Genomic DNA, 14,909 nt, shown 5'->3' with positions numbered 1-14,909 from the left:
ATGCCACGGTGCCAATCCTCGGTCCACGGTTCGTCCCCCTTCCTTGGCCCGTGGTTTGCAAAAATTGGTCGGTCCCTTTGCCCTGAGACTCTATATACTCTATATCAATACTTCTGCCTGAAACAACGAAACCAGCCTATTTCTCTGGGCATCGGCACACTAATGGGTTCGCCATGTGATGTGCTGGGCGAGTGGGATAGACCTGAAGGATAAATTTCAGTCCTGCTGCCCAGGCGATTGGCATCGATTAGTGAAGTTCCTTCTCATAGCAGCACCAAGTGAACACCGCAATGAAGCTTCTATCCATTCTGCTCGGGCTGGCAGGTCTTGCTGCTGCGAGTCCCATGGGACTTGCTGAACGTCAACGTAAGCATATACCACCATGCCATGATCACAGCGACCTCGGCTAATTGTTTAGTTTCTGATGGTAATGAACTGCGCCAGGGCTCTTGTAAGCCCATCATCTTCATCTTTGCCCGAGCATCTACTGAGCCTGGCCTGCTCGTAAGTAACTCGGTCATTCTCACCTGATCAAACACTCGAAATACTGACGAGAATCCAAGGGTATCTCCACTGGTCCTGCTGTGTGCAACGACCTCAAGATGGCAAAAGCCGGCCAGGTCCTCTGCCAGGGCGTGGGGCCCGCATATACGGCTGATCTCATATCGAACGCACTTCCGGACAACACTTCCCCGGCTGCCATCAGCGAGGCGGAGAGTCTTTTCAAGCTGGCTGCTTCGAAGTGCCCTACCAGCCAGATCCTGGCTGGTGGGTATAGGTCAGTGGCTCTTCCATACCCTTCCACCACACCTTATGCACATGCTAATTTTCATACAGTCAAGGAACAGCCGTGATGGACGACTCCATCAAGCAGCTTTCTGACGACGTCAAGGACAAGATCAAGGGCGTTGTGCTGTTTGGTTACACTCGCAATGCCCAGGAGGGAGGTCAAATCGGCAACTTCCCCAAGGACAAGGTCAAGATCTACTGTGCCATGGGTGATCTTGTCTGCGATGGTACCCTCATCGTCACCGCCGCACATTTCACCTATGTCATGAACACGGGTGAAGCTTCTCAGTGGCTGGAATCTAAGCTCAGCGACACCACCACTTCTTCGTTGACCGATTCGTCTTCATCTGGTACCTCTTCGAGCACCTCGACTGGTGACTCCTCTTCCGAGTCCTCATCCGCGACAGGACTGGGTGGACTGAGTGGTCTATCTGGCCTGGGCTCGTCCACGTCTGGCGGTTTCCCTTCTCTGGCGTCGCTTTTCTAGGCCGCCAGGTCCAGATAGGCTAGAATGGCCGTGGTGATTATAGATGATTTCAGCCTGAAGGTTCTCCGGCTTTGATATATGAGTTAAAGAACCTTATGATGCTTCAAGCTTTACATCTACATACATTGAACCGCATGTCCGATCGAAGTCGAGGTGGATTTTGTGAGTTCATGAAGCAAGCTGTTTGACAGTAGCTTTTTCTCTCTCATGCTGTTTTGGTCAACTTTGTATTGCTTCGAGAGTCCCGAGGGGGACCTCGCATACCTGCTTGAGTATAATGAGCCTACTTGAGATTCTATTCCCTGTCTTGTGTCCGTCTCAGTGGTTGAGATTGCTTGCCGTATGACCAGCCACATCACGGAAGCGAAGTGAATGTTCGGGAGTCTAGCTTTGTTTCTTTGACGTGAAAGAACCTTTAATGCTACGTCGAATTAATCTTTACGTTCTAATTAGTCAAAGAATGCACTATCAACTGATATGCTTCAAAGTCCGAGCCCTTGAATACCCACCTGGTTGCGACACTTTTTCCCCTCCGACAAGGACGACTAGAAAAGTAATTCTACTTGACCGTCAAGCTATATCGTGATTCTTTTCGATTAAACTATAGTTTTGGAATTTCTTTTCTCGCGAGGCATTCTTCGAAACAGCGGAACAGATTGAAGATAATCGACTGGAATCAAGAACGACGACCCCTATGGCTGGGTTTGGGAGCGGAATGCACATGTGCTGCCTGAGGCATACTATGCCATATCGCAGTGCCCCATGTAAAAAGGAAAATGAGAAAGGAGCCTTATTGAATGGTCGACAGTTCATACGGCGTCTTAACTACAGCTGCCAGGGCGCTCCTTTCCATCAGTGGCAGTTCTTTTTGACCGCCGTCATTTACTCCTAAGAGACGCTGTGCTCACCAGAGGGCGGACCAAAACAAAGACTGTGAACCATACAGTAGCCAGACGTTCGGTCTGTATGACCTGTGATCGCTTACAGGAGTAACCCGTCAATAACAGCTATAGATCTCCTATGCCAAACAATTCCTCTATCGGTGTGGGGGGCTTTTTCTCTCCTTTTTTTTAGGAAACATGCTCATGGCTGTCACAAACGGTAACATCTCGGTGAGCCTCGTGGGCTAAGTTGGAATTGCTTTTCGCGGATGTCGTTCAATCCTCTTCGGTTAAATATTCCAGTATTTATAGAGCAATGGATCATGTCAAGTCTTTCTTCCGTTCCAGGACCAGGTCGAAGCGATGTAAGAGGTCCCACAAATGGGTAATCCCTCGTGCAGGTCGCGAAAAACAGTTGAATCCCGCTAGGGTCGGGAATGACGTCCATTTCTGATCTAGCAGAATCGTGTAGAGCTTTTTATCTCCAATCTCTCACGTCGTGATGGCTGCCTCTTCCATCGTTCGCAGATTTGCCATCAAGTATAATAATACTGTGGCTGACCTCGTCTCGCTGCATTGTTTTCGGCGAATACCGAATTGGGTAAACTCCGCGAGGTGCGCGGACCCTCTCCCTTTTTTGACTCTGTTTATCCTTCAGTTCATGGCGAGCAGGCCGGTAGACGAACGAAAAGATAACCCTTCGGAAGTATTTGTCCACATCATGATTTTCTAAAACCTTATTGGGGTGGATGTTTGTGGATGTGGAGTGTCGATAACCGAACCACATGGCAATGGGACTAACAGCCGGCTCCTTGCATGGTGGAGACCTCAAAGACTGGATTGACTAGGACTGAGATGTGAATGTCGGCAGATCTCCCAGTAAACACTCTGAATGGAATCCTCTTGTAGGCATGACAGTAGACTGAGGAGGAAACAGAGGGAGAAAGAAGTGGCCAGCAGCACGTGGCCGAGTAAACAACTCCATCACGTGTGGTACTGGTACTGCCTTCCCTCTTCCCACCTTCCACCTTCCACCTTCCACCTTCCAACATCACAATCAACTCCAGCTGCTTCTTCATCATCTCCAACTCTCCCCCTCAACGATAGTACTACTTCACCATTCTTGACTCGAGTACCACCAATGATACCTCTTGTTTCTCCGCCCCTCTGGTATTGCTTCTAGGAACTTCGGAACCCCCAGCAAAACATACTTCGTATCATTGCACGACCCATCCCCAACAATATCCATTAGTCACAATCCTCCCTGGTCTGCTCTACCCTCCATTGCATCTAGGCAGCAGTGTGGCCTGATAGGAAGTCTCTGACTGACTCGAGAATCGATAGTTTTGCGCCTCCCACGCCAAGCTCTGTCTACCACGTGGGAGAGACCCCCCCGACGACAGAATACTCGATACACAGCATCCAGAAATGGCACCATGGACTAACCTCCACTAAATCGGTTGGTTCTGACTGGCCTCGTCTCGCATCCATCGACTCGCCGTACCAATCAAGCTAGACCCGGTCTCGCCCTGGTGGAGTGGTGCCAGTTAGCGGAACGGCGGCGCGGGTGGAGAACCATGGAATCTCTCCTTCGGAGCAAATTCCACGCCTTCCGGGCGCGGCTTTTCCCTTCTTCACCCGCGACCCGTTTAAATAGGGACCCCCTGCTGCGTGGCCATCACCATGCTGGCTCTTTTTCTTGCACGCCTTATCCTCAATTCCTATACTGCCGTTCTCCATCATGGGCTTGATGCGCAAGACTGCTGACCAGGCCCTGGGCCTGACCGCCACCGCCCTGGCTCTGGTCAGTGCCGCCCAGGCCACGGCCCCGTCCGTCACCGTCTCCCAGGGTCTCGTCCGTGGATTTGAGAAAAATGACACGAATGTCTTCCTGGGCATCCCGTTCGCCGAGACGACCGCTGGTGAAAACCGCTGGAAGGCCCCCAAGGCTCTGTCGTGCTTTGCCGGAGGCGAATTCAAAGCTACCACCTATGGCCCCTCGTGCGCCCAGGCCATGTCTGGCACCGCCATCACGGCCCAGAGCGAGGACTGCCTCAGCCTGAACATCTGGACTCCGCTGAGCGGTAGTGATCTGCCCGTCTTCGTTTATATCTATGGCGGAGCCATGGTTACTGGTGGCAGCAGTAACGCCCAGTGGCAGGGCTACAACTTCGCCCGCAAAGACGTCATCTATGTCAACTTCAACTACCGCGAGAGCATCTACGCTTCGCCCAATGCCCCGGAACTTGAGGGCCAGTCGCAGAACTTTGGCATCATGGATGTGGATTTGGCCGTGCAGTGGGTTTATGACAACATCGAAGGTATGCTTGCTAGTTCCACTGCCAACGAGTCACTGTTACTAACCGACGGCGCAGCTTTCGGAGGAAACAAGTCGAACATCGTGCTGGGTGGTCACTCCTCTGGCGGTGTGCATGTCGACCATTACCTCTGGAATCACCCGGAGACTTTCCTGGCTGGCGCCGTGGAGATGTCGGCCAACGCTGAGTCCGGTCCGGCCTATGCCCCGGCCGGCGTGGCTCTGGCTCAGGTCGTTGAGGATATGTTGGCGGCCAACGTGACGCTCGGCTGTGATGCCAGCAACTACACGTTGGACTGCCTGCGCGAGGTTGATACCTACGCCTTCCAGACCACCTACTTCAATTCCACTTCCAACACCTGGTTCTCCCCCATTGTCGACAACATCACTCGCTTCTCCAACTACACCGACCGTTTTGCTCAAGGCCACTACCCCAAGTCTCTGCCTCTTATGGTTGGTAACTCTGACCAGGAGGGCCGTCTGTTTGCCTATGCCTATGCTTCCGAAAACACCAACTTCACCAAGTGGATCCACACCTTCGACGCGGATGTCGCCTGGGTGCCGTCCGAGGAGCTCCTGGATGCGTACAACAGCTCTGATTACTCGTCCGTCTCCTTTGAGAGCGGCGCCTGCTACGGTGATGCCCGTTTCCTCTGCTCAACCGACTACCTTGTCGACGTGCGCTCGAGTGAGCAGCCCACCTGGATCTACCGCTGGTTTGGTAACTACTCGAACGTGCTTGGCGTCGCCGGCATTGGCCCCTCCCACGGCAGTGAGGTGCCCTTCTTCCACGGTGGTAATGAGTGCTTCTCCAAGTTGAGCGACGTTACCACCGCCGAACAGGAGCTGGCGGACTACATGAACGACTGGTTTGTGGCCTGGATCAAGGAGCCCAGCTCCGGCCCCGGATGGGACCAAGCTCAACCCGTCAACGGTCCTCTGGCTCGCCTGGGAGTTCCAGGCAACGAGCTGGCGATCGAGATGAGCACTACCGGCGCCTACAACGGACGCTGCCAGGCCGTATACAAGCCTAACTTCCCCAAGTATCCGGTGGTGCAGAACCCGGTGCTGCTGGATTCATAGAGGATGGAGACGACGTGACGACGTGACTAGCTACGCCGCCGTGGGGCGTGCACTTTCCCGTAAACTAATTTCATTTTACGAGACATAATTTCATATAATGATTTCATTTTCGTGTGTGTGCGTGTGTGTGTGTGTTAAGACTGTTAAATTTCATTGTATGACCTAATGTGAATGCGGCACTAGCTCGTTTTAGAATGCCTCCAACCTTGGCTGGCTCCAGGCTTGCGCCATCAGCTGGTAGGCTGCAATGCTCGGGTACCAGCTGGCTGTCGGCGGAATCCGTTTCCTTTCACTGCTACTGCTGTCTTCCAAAAAATTGGAACGTGCTTGTTGGCGTTGGGACTGGATCGATAGTGTTCCTCCCCGTCCCTGGCCCTGAACGGATCGTGACTCGCGCTGGACGATCACCTTGCAGGCCTGCAGGAACACTACCGGGCTGCGCGGTGCAACGCGGACAATGGCCGAGGGCAACCCTAAATGCGGGGACTTGATCCGCCGAAGTTCACCCAGCGCCACAATCAGCATTGATCTGGTGGATCATTGCGGAACCACTATCGAACTTCAATTGTCTTGGAACCTAGGAATTCATCTGGAATGTCTTAGACGGGCCCCATTGCCAGGAACCCAGGCACATCGCTGAGAATGACTGGCGGACCAAATGCAAGACAGAACAGTTCCATAGTATCTCCCTCACAGTTTGGGTTTGCCAGGCCCTGGTTCTGGTTGAGCTAAACTTAAACTTCTTCAGCGACAAGCAGCAACCACCACCGAGTGGCCGAGAAATTTTGCCTGGCGACAAGGACCTTTTCCCCCTGGTCCGATAGTTATTAATCCTGGGTTTGCAAGAATGCCCCCCAGATAAGATCCAAAATATGCCTCTTCGTCCTTGCACGTTTCTGCTGTTGTCGTGAGCGTCCGAAGTATCGCACGTCCATCGCCATGGCTCGTCCGGACGTTGGCCAAGTGGTATGAGCTCCTACTGTCAATTTCTGAGACATGTCGGTCTTTCTCGCCTTTTGCTAACCTCTGGTGCTCTGACTTCGCGGATTAGGTGGCATGGTATATCTGCACGGTCGCTGCATGCATCTTCCTCGTGTTTCGGCTGATCATCCGGTGGCGACTCCTCAAAAAGCTCTATCTCGATGACTTCTTCGTTGTTGCCGCCGCGTTTTGTCTGATCGGTGACTTGGGCATTCAGCACTACATGTTCACCCAGGGTTTGTCCTTTCTTTCGCCTACTAGTGATCCGTGCGACGTCTAACCACCCGTTTCTCCCCACCCACAGGCATGTCAGAGATGGCCAAGACAACCACGGCCGAAAAGATCAACATGCAGAAGGTCAGTATGAGGATCGGGATCTGCATCCCCAAGCATCCACACCTCCGCCAGTTGCTGACTCTGTTCTTCCCCTGCCACAGTTGATCATTCCCGGGTCCACCTTGTATGTCACCTCGCTCTGGCTTATCAAGGCCAGTATGGTGCTGTTCTACAAGCGCCTGGCCGATCGCACCAAGTATCAGACCATCTATAACATCACCCTGGGTGTCCTGGCCGCTGCCTGGCTGGTGCTGTTCTTCGACATCGTCTTCAAATGCTATCCGCCAGATCGCCAATGGAAGAGCTTTGAGAATCCGGATTGTGAGTGGGAGAGTAACAGGATGCTCCAGTAGATGTTTGCTGACTAGCTGCTAGTGACGTGTTCGGCGAAGCAGTCGACGATTAACTACTGGTTGACGATCCTCTGTACGGGCCCTTCCGTATCTTGTGTCTTGTTGAACTTACAGCTAAAAATGCCCCTAGTCAACATCTTCAGTGATGTCTTCAGTAAGACAAGTCCCGACAACGAGCTCATTGAATAGTGAACTAACGTTACAGTCATCTGTCTTCCTATCTCTCAGGTAGCCCGTCTCAAGATGCCGAGAAAGCAAAAGCTCGGTGTAATCTCCGTCTTTCTGCTGGGTGTCATCGTCGTCATCACTAGCAGTTAGTTTTCACCACATCACATAAAGTCAAAGCCAGGCTAACGACACCAGTTATCCGTGCTATCTACTCGCACTTGGGCGAGCAGATGATCACTTGCACGGTCTCCATGATCGAAACTGCCATTGCAATCATCGCATCGTGCCTCCCTGTCCTACGCACGCTGGTCTTCGGCTCCCACTCACGCACCGGCACGTACAGCGGCCGTCAAGGATACGAGCTGTCCAACTCCGGAGCTGCGGGATTTGCCAGCAAGCAGCATACCACGGTGTCCGTATCGCGCGGGGGGGCGGACGAGCTGTCGCGGCATGACTCGGAAGATGAGCTGGTTAAGGAGAATATGTCGGCCGAAGATCCCACTGCGGGCATCTCGGTGACACGGGAGTATTTCGTACATGAGGGCGCAATGGAACGGCAGAGTATGAGATCTGCACGTCTGGAAGATAGAGTTGCCGATCACAGTGGGACCAGGACCTTAGCCTAACGATGTCTTGTACGATAAACACTAGTGATGATGGTAACGGCCACCATTGTCCGCCAAGGCCCTAGAAGACCGTCTAGAAATCCATCACTGTTGAGTCTTTAATAAAAGAATAAAGTACTACTAGTGTTGCTAGTCGTTTATGCACAGACTAACTTTACGGTGAAAACTAACTACTATCACATTGCCATATTTCCATGATAGGCCTCAAACCAGCCAACTTTAATTCTGGCTAATTCAAATTCTCATAACCATAAGTCTCTATCCAATGAAAGATCATTATTTGCAGCAGCATCACTGCATTTGCTGATGCTCTAGCTGACGAATAGTCATTATCATCGTACATGAAGTGATCGTGAAAGCGGTCCATCCGAGGAATATATATTTCGCCTTTCGAGACCCAAATCTGCGCCAACACAGAGAGTAGTTCAACTTATGTTTTACTACATGTTGTAAATGGCACCACTATTACAAAGTAAGCCGACTATATTACATTAACACCTTTTTTACATTCCCTGTAATACCTCATGCTACAATTGCTCAAGCTACAACTGAAACTCACCATCTTCAGGTCTTTTCAGGGTCCCCAATTCAAGGGTCGCTTACTCATACGGTTCCTATCCGTCCCGAGACGGTCATGATCGACATTGCCCAATCGGGCAGGTCTATAGTCTCTCGTCCGATTGGCAGGAAGATTTCATTTGTCTGACCAATCATTCGGCATTTTGCCAAGGGCGAAACCCACAAAGTTTCCGTTTCCGGATGGATTCATAAAACATGATCAGAGAGGTATGCTTGTATTAGTAAGCATGGTGAATGCCTTATGCAAACTGCACTCATAGTACTCAAACTATGTTACCAGGATGAGCTTCAATGTATTCCGTTGTTGTACATTGCTAAAGCCATTGAGCTGTACAACAATGGATTATAGAGAATCGACGGGTTCGTTCTCACGGATATCTCTCTGGTCAGTCGTCGGAGGGTGTAGGTGGTGATCATCGTGACTTATACTGGATAGATTTCTAATGGTAGAGGACCTTATGAATGTTTAGAACAAAGTACAGCGGGTCGAAGTTTCACGGTGACTATAATCAACTGTATCGGAGGAAGGCTGACTGGGTATATATGTAGTACCAAGGAGGTATTTGAAACAATATGAAGTATAGTCCTTGGTACTTATCTCTTGACCACTCTATCCATACTCAACAGAATTGACATCTATAAGTAGATTTTTAGAAATCTTACATATAGATCCTACTTGCTTACACTTACGCAAAGTGGCATCGGAAAACAAGAATCATAACTTTTTTTATAGTTACCTACATACTGAGGTAGCCCCTGTATCTGAGTTGTTGTGAGTCTGCATAGCTACTCACATGATGACACTCCAGTGACTCGAGCAGACTATAATCAAATCAATTTAACCCAATCCGTTTGATTTAAACTATGTAATAACCTTGGAGGACTTCTGTTGCATATACTGCCGAGCTGTGCTTGGTCAAGGCAGCGCTAATAGATATGCTATCGGCTTGTTTATCTTCGTGCATCAGCGTCATTGAGATTGGAATATGCAGAGGCCTTGATTGCGCAGCCGACCCGCACAATTGAGACGCCGATGGCTTCATCACGAATGCTATCGGTGGGCTGTGCAACGCTGTTAAACAGACTTCCTGCACTTCGATTCTTGCCTACGCAATCGCCCTACCGTACTCGTGCCTCACACTGGTAATTAGTATAACTATCAGCTGTGATATAAGACACAGTCTCACAGTTACCGTCTTATTCAAAGCCCATCGGAGCATGTACCAGCATGACTTGGTCTCGGTGAATGCGTCTTGATCCGTACGGCCTTCTTCTTGCTCGGACTGAGGCATCCCTAACACCCAAGTACAGTCACTGGGCCGAAGAAGCCCAACAAAAGAGCATGGAAATGTCGATGATAGCAGCTGCGCATATTACCCTGTATACCGGCCTTTCCTTGTAGCACACTGGTTTGGGCTAAAACTCTATTGCGACGAGCACATTTCCAACATCCACACCGTCATTATGCGGGTTGCCAGACATTCCCGCAGGTAATTTAGGAGAGAGACATGCTAAGTTTAGGCAAGGCTTTTTATTCTATACTAAAGATAGCCAGTATCCCGAAAATGGTTGGAACTCTACTTAGGACTATAACCATGGAGTCTACTACCTGCACTAAACTTTATAAGATGATTGACTACCGAATTCGAAGAGGGATGATCACTGCTGTTATCGGAGCCTCAGAATGAGGAAGACCACCATGGTTGCACTTTGAGAGCGGTGGTGGAATTTGACGGAATCTGTCGACAATCAAGATGAAGACAACCCTGAAAAGATCATGGTCGATGCTCACACCTCTATAATTCAGACAAAAAGTGGCGGGAGAACGATATCGGATATGTGCAGCAATAATCCTCTTGTCCGTTACTCAGATTCCCGCCATGGTATTTGGTGGAACCGACAGGAGACAGCCAGACAACGTGAACATGGACACATTGATTCAGGCCTATAATGCAGCCTTCGCAGATGGGTTATTTCCTGTGGAGAGGTGTGACTCCTATAATTGTCTAGTCTAGCCTTTTTTTGATGTAGGGGTACTGCATTATTGTTGATGAAAGAGGTCTCAGTATCAGTGGAGGTCACCGCTAACACCTTGTCATTGCGCGCAGAATGGAGAAAAGTCATGGATCCTAGTCCTGGACGAGCCACGGGGTCGGTCAATGCCGCAGGCGAGAATCTGGCTGAGGTAACAGTAAACCATGCAAAAACCGGCTGCTCAATGATCACGATTACCCATAAACTAATCACGGTTCTCGTGGCATTATATCATCGTGTTGTGACAAGGCATGGATACCCGCCAAAGCACCCAATAACTAGTTCTTGTTCAGGCAAAGTCTATCATACCTAGCCCACGGCAGAAATTGAATCCGATGACCAAGGCTAGAGAGGTAATGGTAGAAGAAGAGAGAGAAGAAAGAAGAAAGAGCTTCAAGCCAACAAGTATCCAGTAATCAGCGTGGATTTGGGAAAGGTCGCGAAGACATTCGCTACTAGACCAAATGCTTTCTGAAGGAGGTTATATTGTTGTAAGCAACCAAAGTGGTCAAAGGCTTCTATTGGTCGTAGATCTCACGAAGTGTGTTTGGTGTAGCGCTCTGACCTCTGCAATGGTCTGTCAGCTATCCTGAGATAGACACAGCAGGCCTCTCGCTCCAACGTTGGCTCGTCGCGAAGCTGGTCAAGATGTTCCATTGTTGAGGTTCAAGGTTGTTTGACGCGCCCAGGTTTAGTCTTGGATGTCCTTCACTCTAGCCCTTGCCCTGGTGGGCTGCTGTAGCGTGCTAAGGGTGGCATCGAACTAGATGTACATCAAAGGAATAAGGCTAACCAGTGAGAGGCACTTTCGAGGAGAGGAGAACCGATTGTCATCAGTTTGTGGCGTCGACTTACCGGCAGGATTACTTCCCTAAGTTGTTTCGAAAGCTCCTATCATACTTAGAAATGCAAAGTTTTCGTCCGGAAGCCTGGTCTCCCTTTCCTCTGTAGAACCAAGCAGTTCCATGGATTATTTGGACCAACCAGCGTCTTCTCGCTCATTTCCATACTCAGTAACGCTGGCTGCATGAAACTCCCTCCGCTTTCGGCTGAAGGTTGGAAGCCATCATCTTCTTGGCCGTGGTGGCTTTTCTCCTGCTCGCGGACTTCGAAAAGATCCGCTACAAAATCATGTATGACCCGGGGAACGCGGAGGCTTTTGCAAGTAGCTTCGAAATGATATCAGGGTCGGTAAAGGGCCCGAGAAGATGATCGTCCTGATAATGAAAAAAAGCGATTCTCCGATGTTCCGCACTTCTAAAGGGGCAGCAGCAGAAGGAGTTCGTAAGGCGTGGCTTGGCATCCTAGTGTTTGCGTATTTGGCCAACGTGGCACTGTGTACCATAGCGCTGACGTCCTCTGTCCCGCGCAGTTTTGCTTAAGAAATGGAAACGCCGGTCGCATCGATAGCGCTTCGTACGGGGGCGGAATCATCGCATTGGGGAAACACGACACCGTCACCTTCGCTGAGTGTATTGCAATATTCCAGGCGGGACATTCTCATGGGCAAGTGTTCAGCTCTTCAGCTTCGGCGCAAACATCGCCCAGGCCAAGGCTTCGGAAAACTCGATATCCGAAGAGAGGAACATACCAGGTGCGATGACAAAGGAGAAAGGAACTGAAAATTTAGACTGCCGATCGCGGCTTGACGGCAGATCTGGTGTTTCAGGGCGTTGCCTTCGAGCAAGTCGGCTCCATGACGCCCACCTTTGTCCACTCGAACCTGACAATTGCAAGTGGGTCATTTGTAGCCTTTGCGGATGCTTCCCGCGGCGGCAAGCCCACAATTATTCGTTGCTGGGACCATTCGACCAGCCAATCTCGGGGACCATCCTCTTCGGGCGACGCAAAAACGCCGTATCAAGTTGGCATATAACCGTCGAGTTCCGTCTTTAGTCACCCAAGGCCCCAGATATTTGCTGGGACCATCGGACGTAACTCCCTGCCTGGCCTAGAGCATCTAACACGTTCAGCGGGGATTTTAGTCATGAAATGACGCAGGTGTGCGAAAACAAGACTCTCATCAATCCAGTACATGGCTGTCAGCTGGCTATCCGATTGTGCTGGGGACTGTTACGCATACTGCATTTGTCGGCAGCCATAAGCGGCAGTCAGCAAACTGCTTGAACTGTGGATCAGTGTATCGTGCGTGTCTTGCTACACAAACTTCACTGCTGATTCTGGATGCAACCGCCTCAGGTTTAAATTCATATTTCAAAAAGTTGGCCAGGGAGCCATGGAGCATCTGGCATCCAATCGTGATTAGCCAGTGATCGTTGGGGCACACCGATTAGCGACAACCCAAAAGGAAACCATGATCTTCGGTCTCGGCGAGAGCTGTGCTAGCCGGGGTTCTCATGTTCTTGAGGAAGGGATATCACCATGACTTGCTGCACAAAAAAAGGGTATCTACTGGCTGATGGTAAGAGTAGCCTTTTCAACAGTTATTGCAATAGAACAAGGGGAAACAGGTTTACTAAATGGCCAGTTATTGGCAGTGTTCAGAACAACTCGGCGACTGAATCAGTAGTAACTTTATCATAGCATGTAGTCCCAAGTAGGCGGTTAGTAGTGGTTTGGAACCGAACCAGGCGGTGGATAGTGAGCATATCAGATACATAGAGGCCCTGAGTGATATAGAGAATAGGTCAGCTAAGATGGGATGGGTAGTACAAATCTTCATCACCATGATAGAATAGTCCGAATTATGTATGAAAGCTAGTTTATGTCTGAAGCCCACACACATGCATGTATGAAACAGTGATATAACCGGACTGAATGGAGGAAGTGGGCGAATTAGAAAGGCGGTAACCGCGAGTTTCTGCCGCTGCCTGTGAGTATACGTGAGTAACACTTGCGGTAGGCGGTACGCAGTTCTTCTGCCTACCTTCCTCTGCTCTCTCTCTCCCTTTCTCCCCAAGTTCCTCCATCCGTCTATACTTCCTTTCTGGGTTCCTAGTCAAAAGGCTATATGGTGTGGACGTACCTTCCGGTTTGAGTCCCTGCCAAAATAAAAAGCGTCCAAGCATCCAACCTAGCCTTGAGCGTCTTCCAAGGTTTCGGCACGTAAGGCCGCTCCATCATTGCCGGGGAGGTGATGGGGAGGGAGACTTATCCCACTGGTGCATAGCCTGGTGGACCGGCGCAACATATTACCAAGTTAGGAATTGGAAATCAGTCCAGGCCACATCGAGTGCAACGACCGCGAGGATCGTCTCAGATGGGACACCTGGAGAAGAACACGGAGATCTGCCCTCTTTTGCGCCCCAGGCATTCATGGGATTGGCCCTGCTATGGTAAAGTTGAACTATGGTACGTGGGATTTAGCCTGGAGAGAATTCAAACACGTTGGTATTGCGCCTGTGCCTCGGACGGACATTACTATGTGACGGAATTTCGGGGTAGACATTAGTGAGACACGATGCTGGAGGACTGGTCTCCTATGACAAATTCCTTGACCATGAGGACAAAAACAAATCAGCCACAACGAGTTTTTGGATTTTGGACTCAATGTCTTAACAATCTCCTGTATGGCTTGGGTCCCTCTATCGGCCGACATCCGTTCTAGACCACTTGGCTTTTGGAGTCCCATCGTTGTTCGGTATAGGTGGGCCATAAACCTTATTGCCCTTCTCAAACTCCAATGAAATCGTCCGCTTGTCTCCAACGGTTCCTGTGTGGGCTCCGGATACCTCATCCAGCTGTCACCACAAAGATAACTCGACCCGAAGCTTTTAAGACAGGGCTGCCCTGCATGACCCTAAACCTTGGTTTGATGGCTCCGTCAGGCAGCTTGGTTCTATTTCTATCTCACGGAAAGCTTACAAGAAACAGCGCAGTCCCTTGACGGGCCGCGTAAAATGTGAATTGTGTCAAGGTACTGCGACTAGGCATCATTATACAACTCTCTACCTGACCACAATTTTATGACGAGTATTGAGTCACTGCGAAGCTGTGACGCATTCTTCATTCACACATAAGGACATGATGGAGAATCTGTAGGCCGAGTCTGTAACATGGCCATGGACGCTACCGGTGTACATGGATCTGGCTAATCGAAATTTTAGGTATGGATGGATTGGCAATATGACTTCCATAAAGAAACAATGCAGATGTTGGAGTAGCTTATCCGGAGAGAGAAGCGGTTGTGGGTTTGGTGTTGGTAAGATGTTAGTCACATCTGAGTGAAGGCACGAAACACGGGGCGGTTCCCTTCCCTGCACCTTCATTGCTTTGATCTAGTTTCAGACTGGTGGATCGTCCCGATCGTATCGT

At 50.2% G+C, this 14,909-nt stretch overlaps 3 protein-coding genes across 3 annotated transcripts; all 3 read left to right on the top strand.

Annotated features, from left to right (window-relative positions):
* Positions 1-284: 284 nt before the first annotated feature.
* Positions 285-1,655, top strand: BO87DRAFT_406722 (cutinase family protein). The gene is made up of 4 exons (XM_025626015.1): positions 285-366; positions 419-504; positions 564-778; positions 838-1,655. The coding sequence occupies exons 1-4, from the start codon at positions 291-293 to the stop codon at positions 1,274-1,276; spliced, it is 816 nt and encodes a 271-aa protein (XP_025479636.1). The 5' UTR covers positions 285-290; the 3' UTR covers positions 1,277-1,655.
* A 2,003-nt stretch (positions 1,656-3,658) lies between these two features.
* BO87DRAFT_53512 (carboxylesterase) lies at positions 3,659-5,652 on the top strand. The gene is made up of 2 exons (XM_025629361.1): positions 3,659-4,478; positions 4,533-5,652. The coding sequence occupies exons 1-2, from the start codon at positions 3,899-3,901 to the stop codon at positions 5,555-5,557; spliced, it is 1,605 nt and encodes a 534-aa protein (XP_025479635.1). The 5' UTR covers positions 3,659-3,898; the 3' UTR covers positions 5,558-5,652.
* Positions 5,653-6,274: 622 nt separating this feature from the next.
* Positions 6,275-8,076, top strand: BO87DRAFT_459031 (uncharacterized protein). Its single transcript, XM_025628915.1, has 8 exons — positions 6,275-6,523; positions 6,609-6,774; positions 6,843-6,895; positions 6,976-7,195; positions 7,250-7,300; positions 7,358-7,381; positions 7,433-7,540; positions 7,591-8,076. The coding sequence occupies exons 1-8, from the start codon at positions 6,497-6,499 to the stop codon at positions 8,019-8,021; spliced, it is 1,080 nt and encodes a 359-aa protein (XP_025479634.1). The 5' UTR covers positions 6,275-6,496; the 3' UTR covers positions 8,022-8,076.
* Positions 8,077-14,909: the final 6,833 nt, after the last annotated feature.

This window comes from Aspergillus neoniger (assembly GCF_003184625.1).
Source record: "Aspergillus neoniger CBS 115656 unplaced genomic scaffold BO87scaffold_16, whole genome shotgun sequence".
NCBI classification, from domain to species: domain Eukaryota; kingdom Fungi; phylum Ascomycota; class Eurotiomycetes; order Eurotiales; family Aspergillaceae; genus Aspergillus; species Aspergillus neoniger.
The sequence above is the reverse complement of the archived record's forward strand: the minus strand, read 5'-3'. Positions and strand labels throughout refer to the sequence as shown.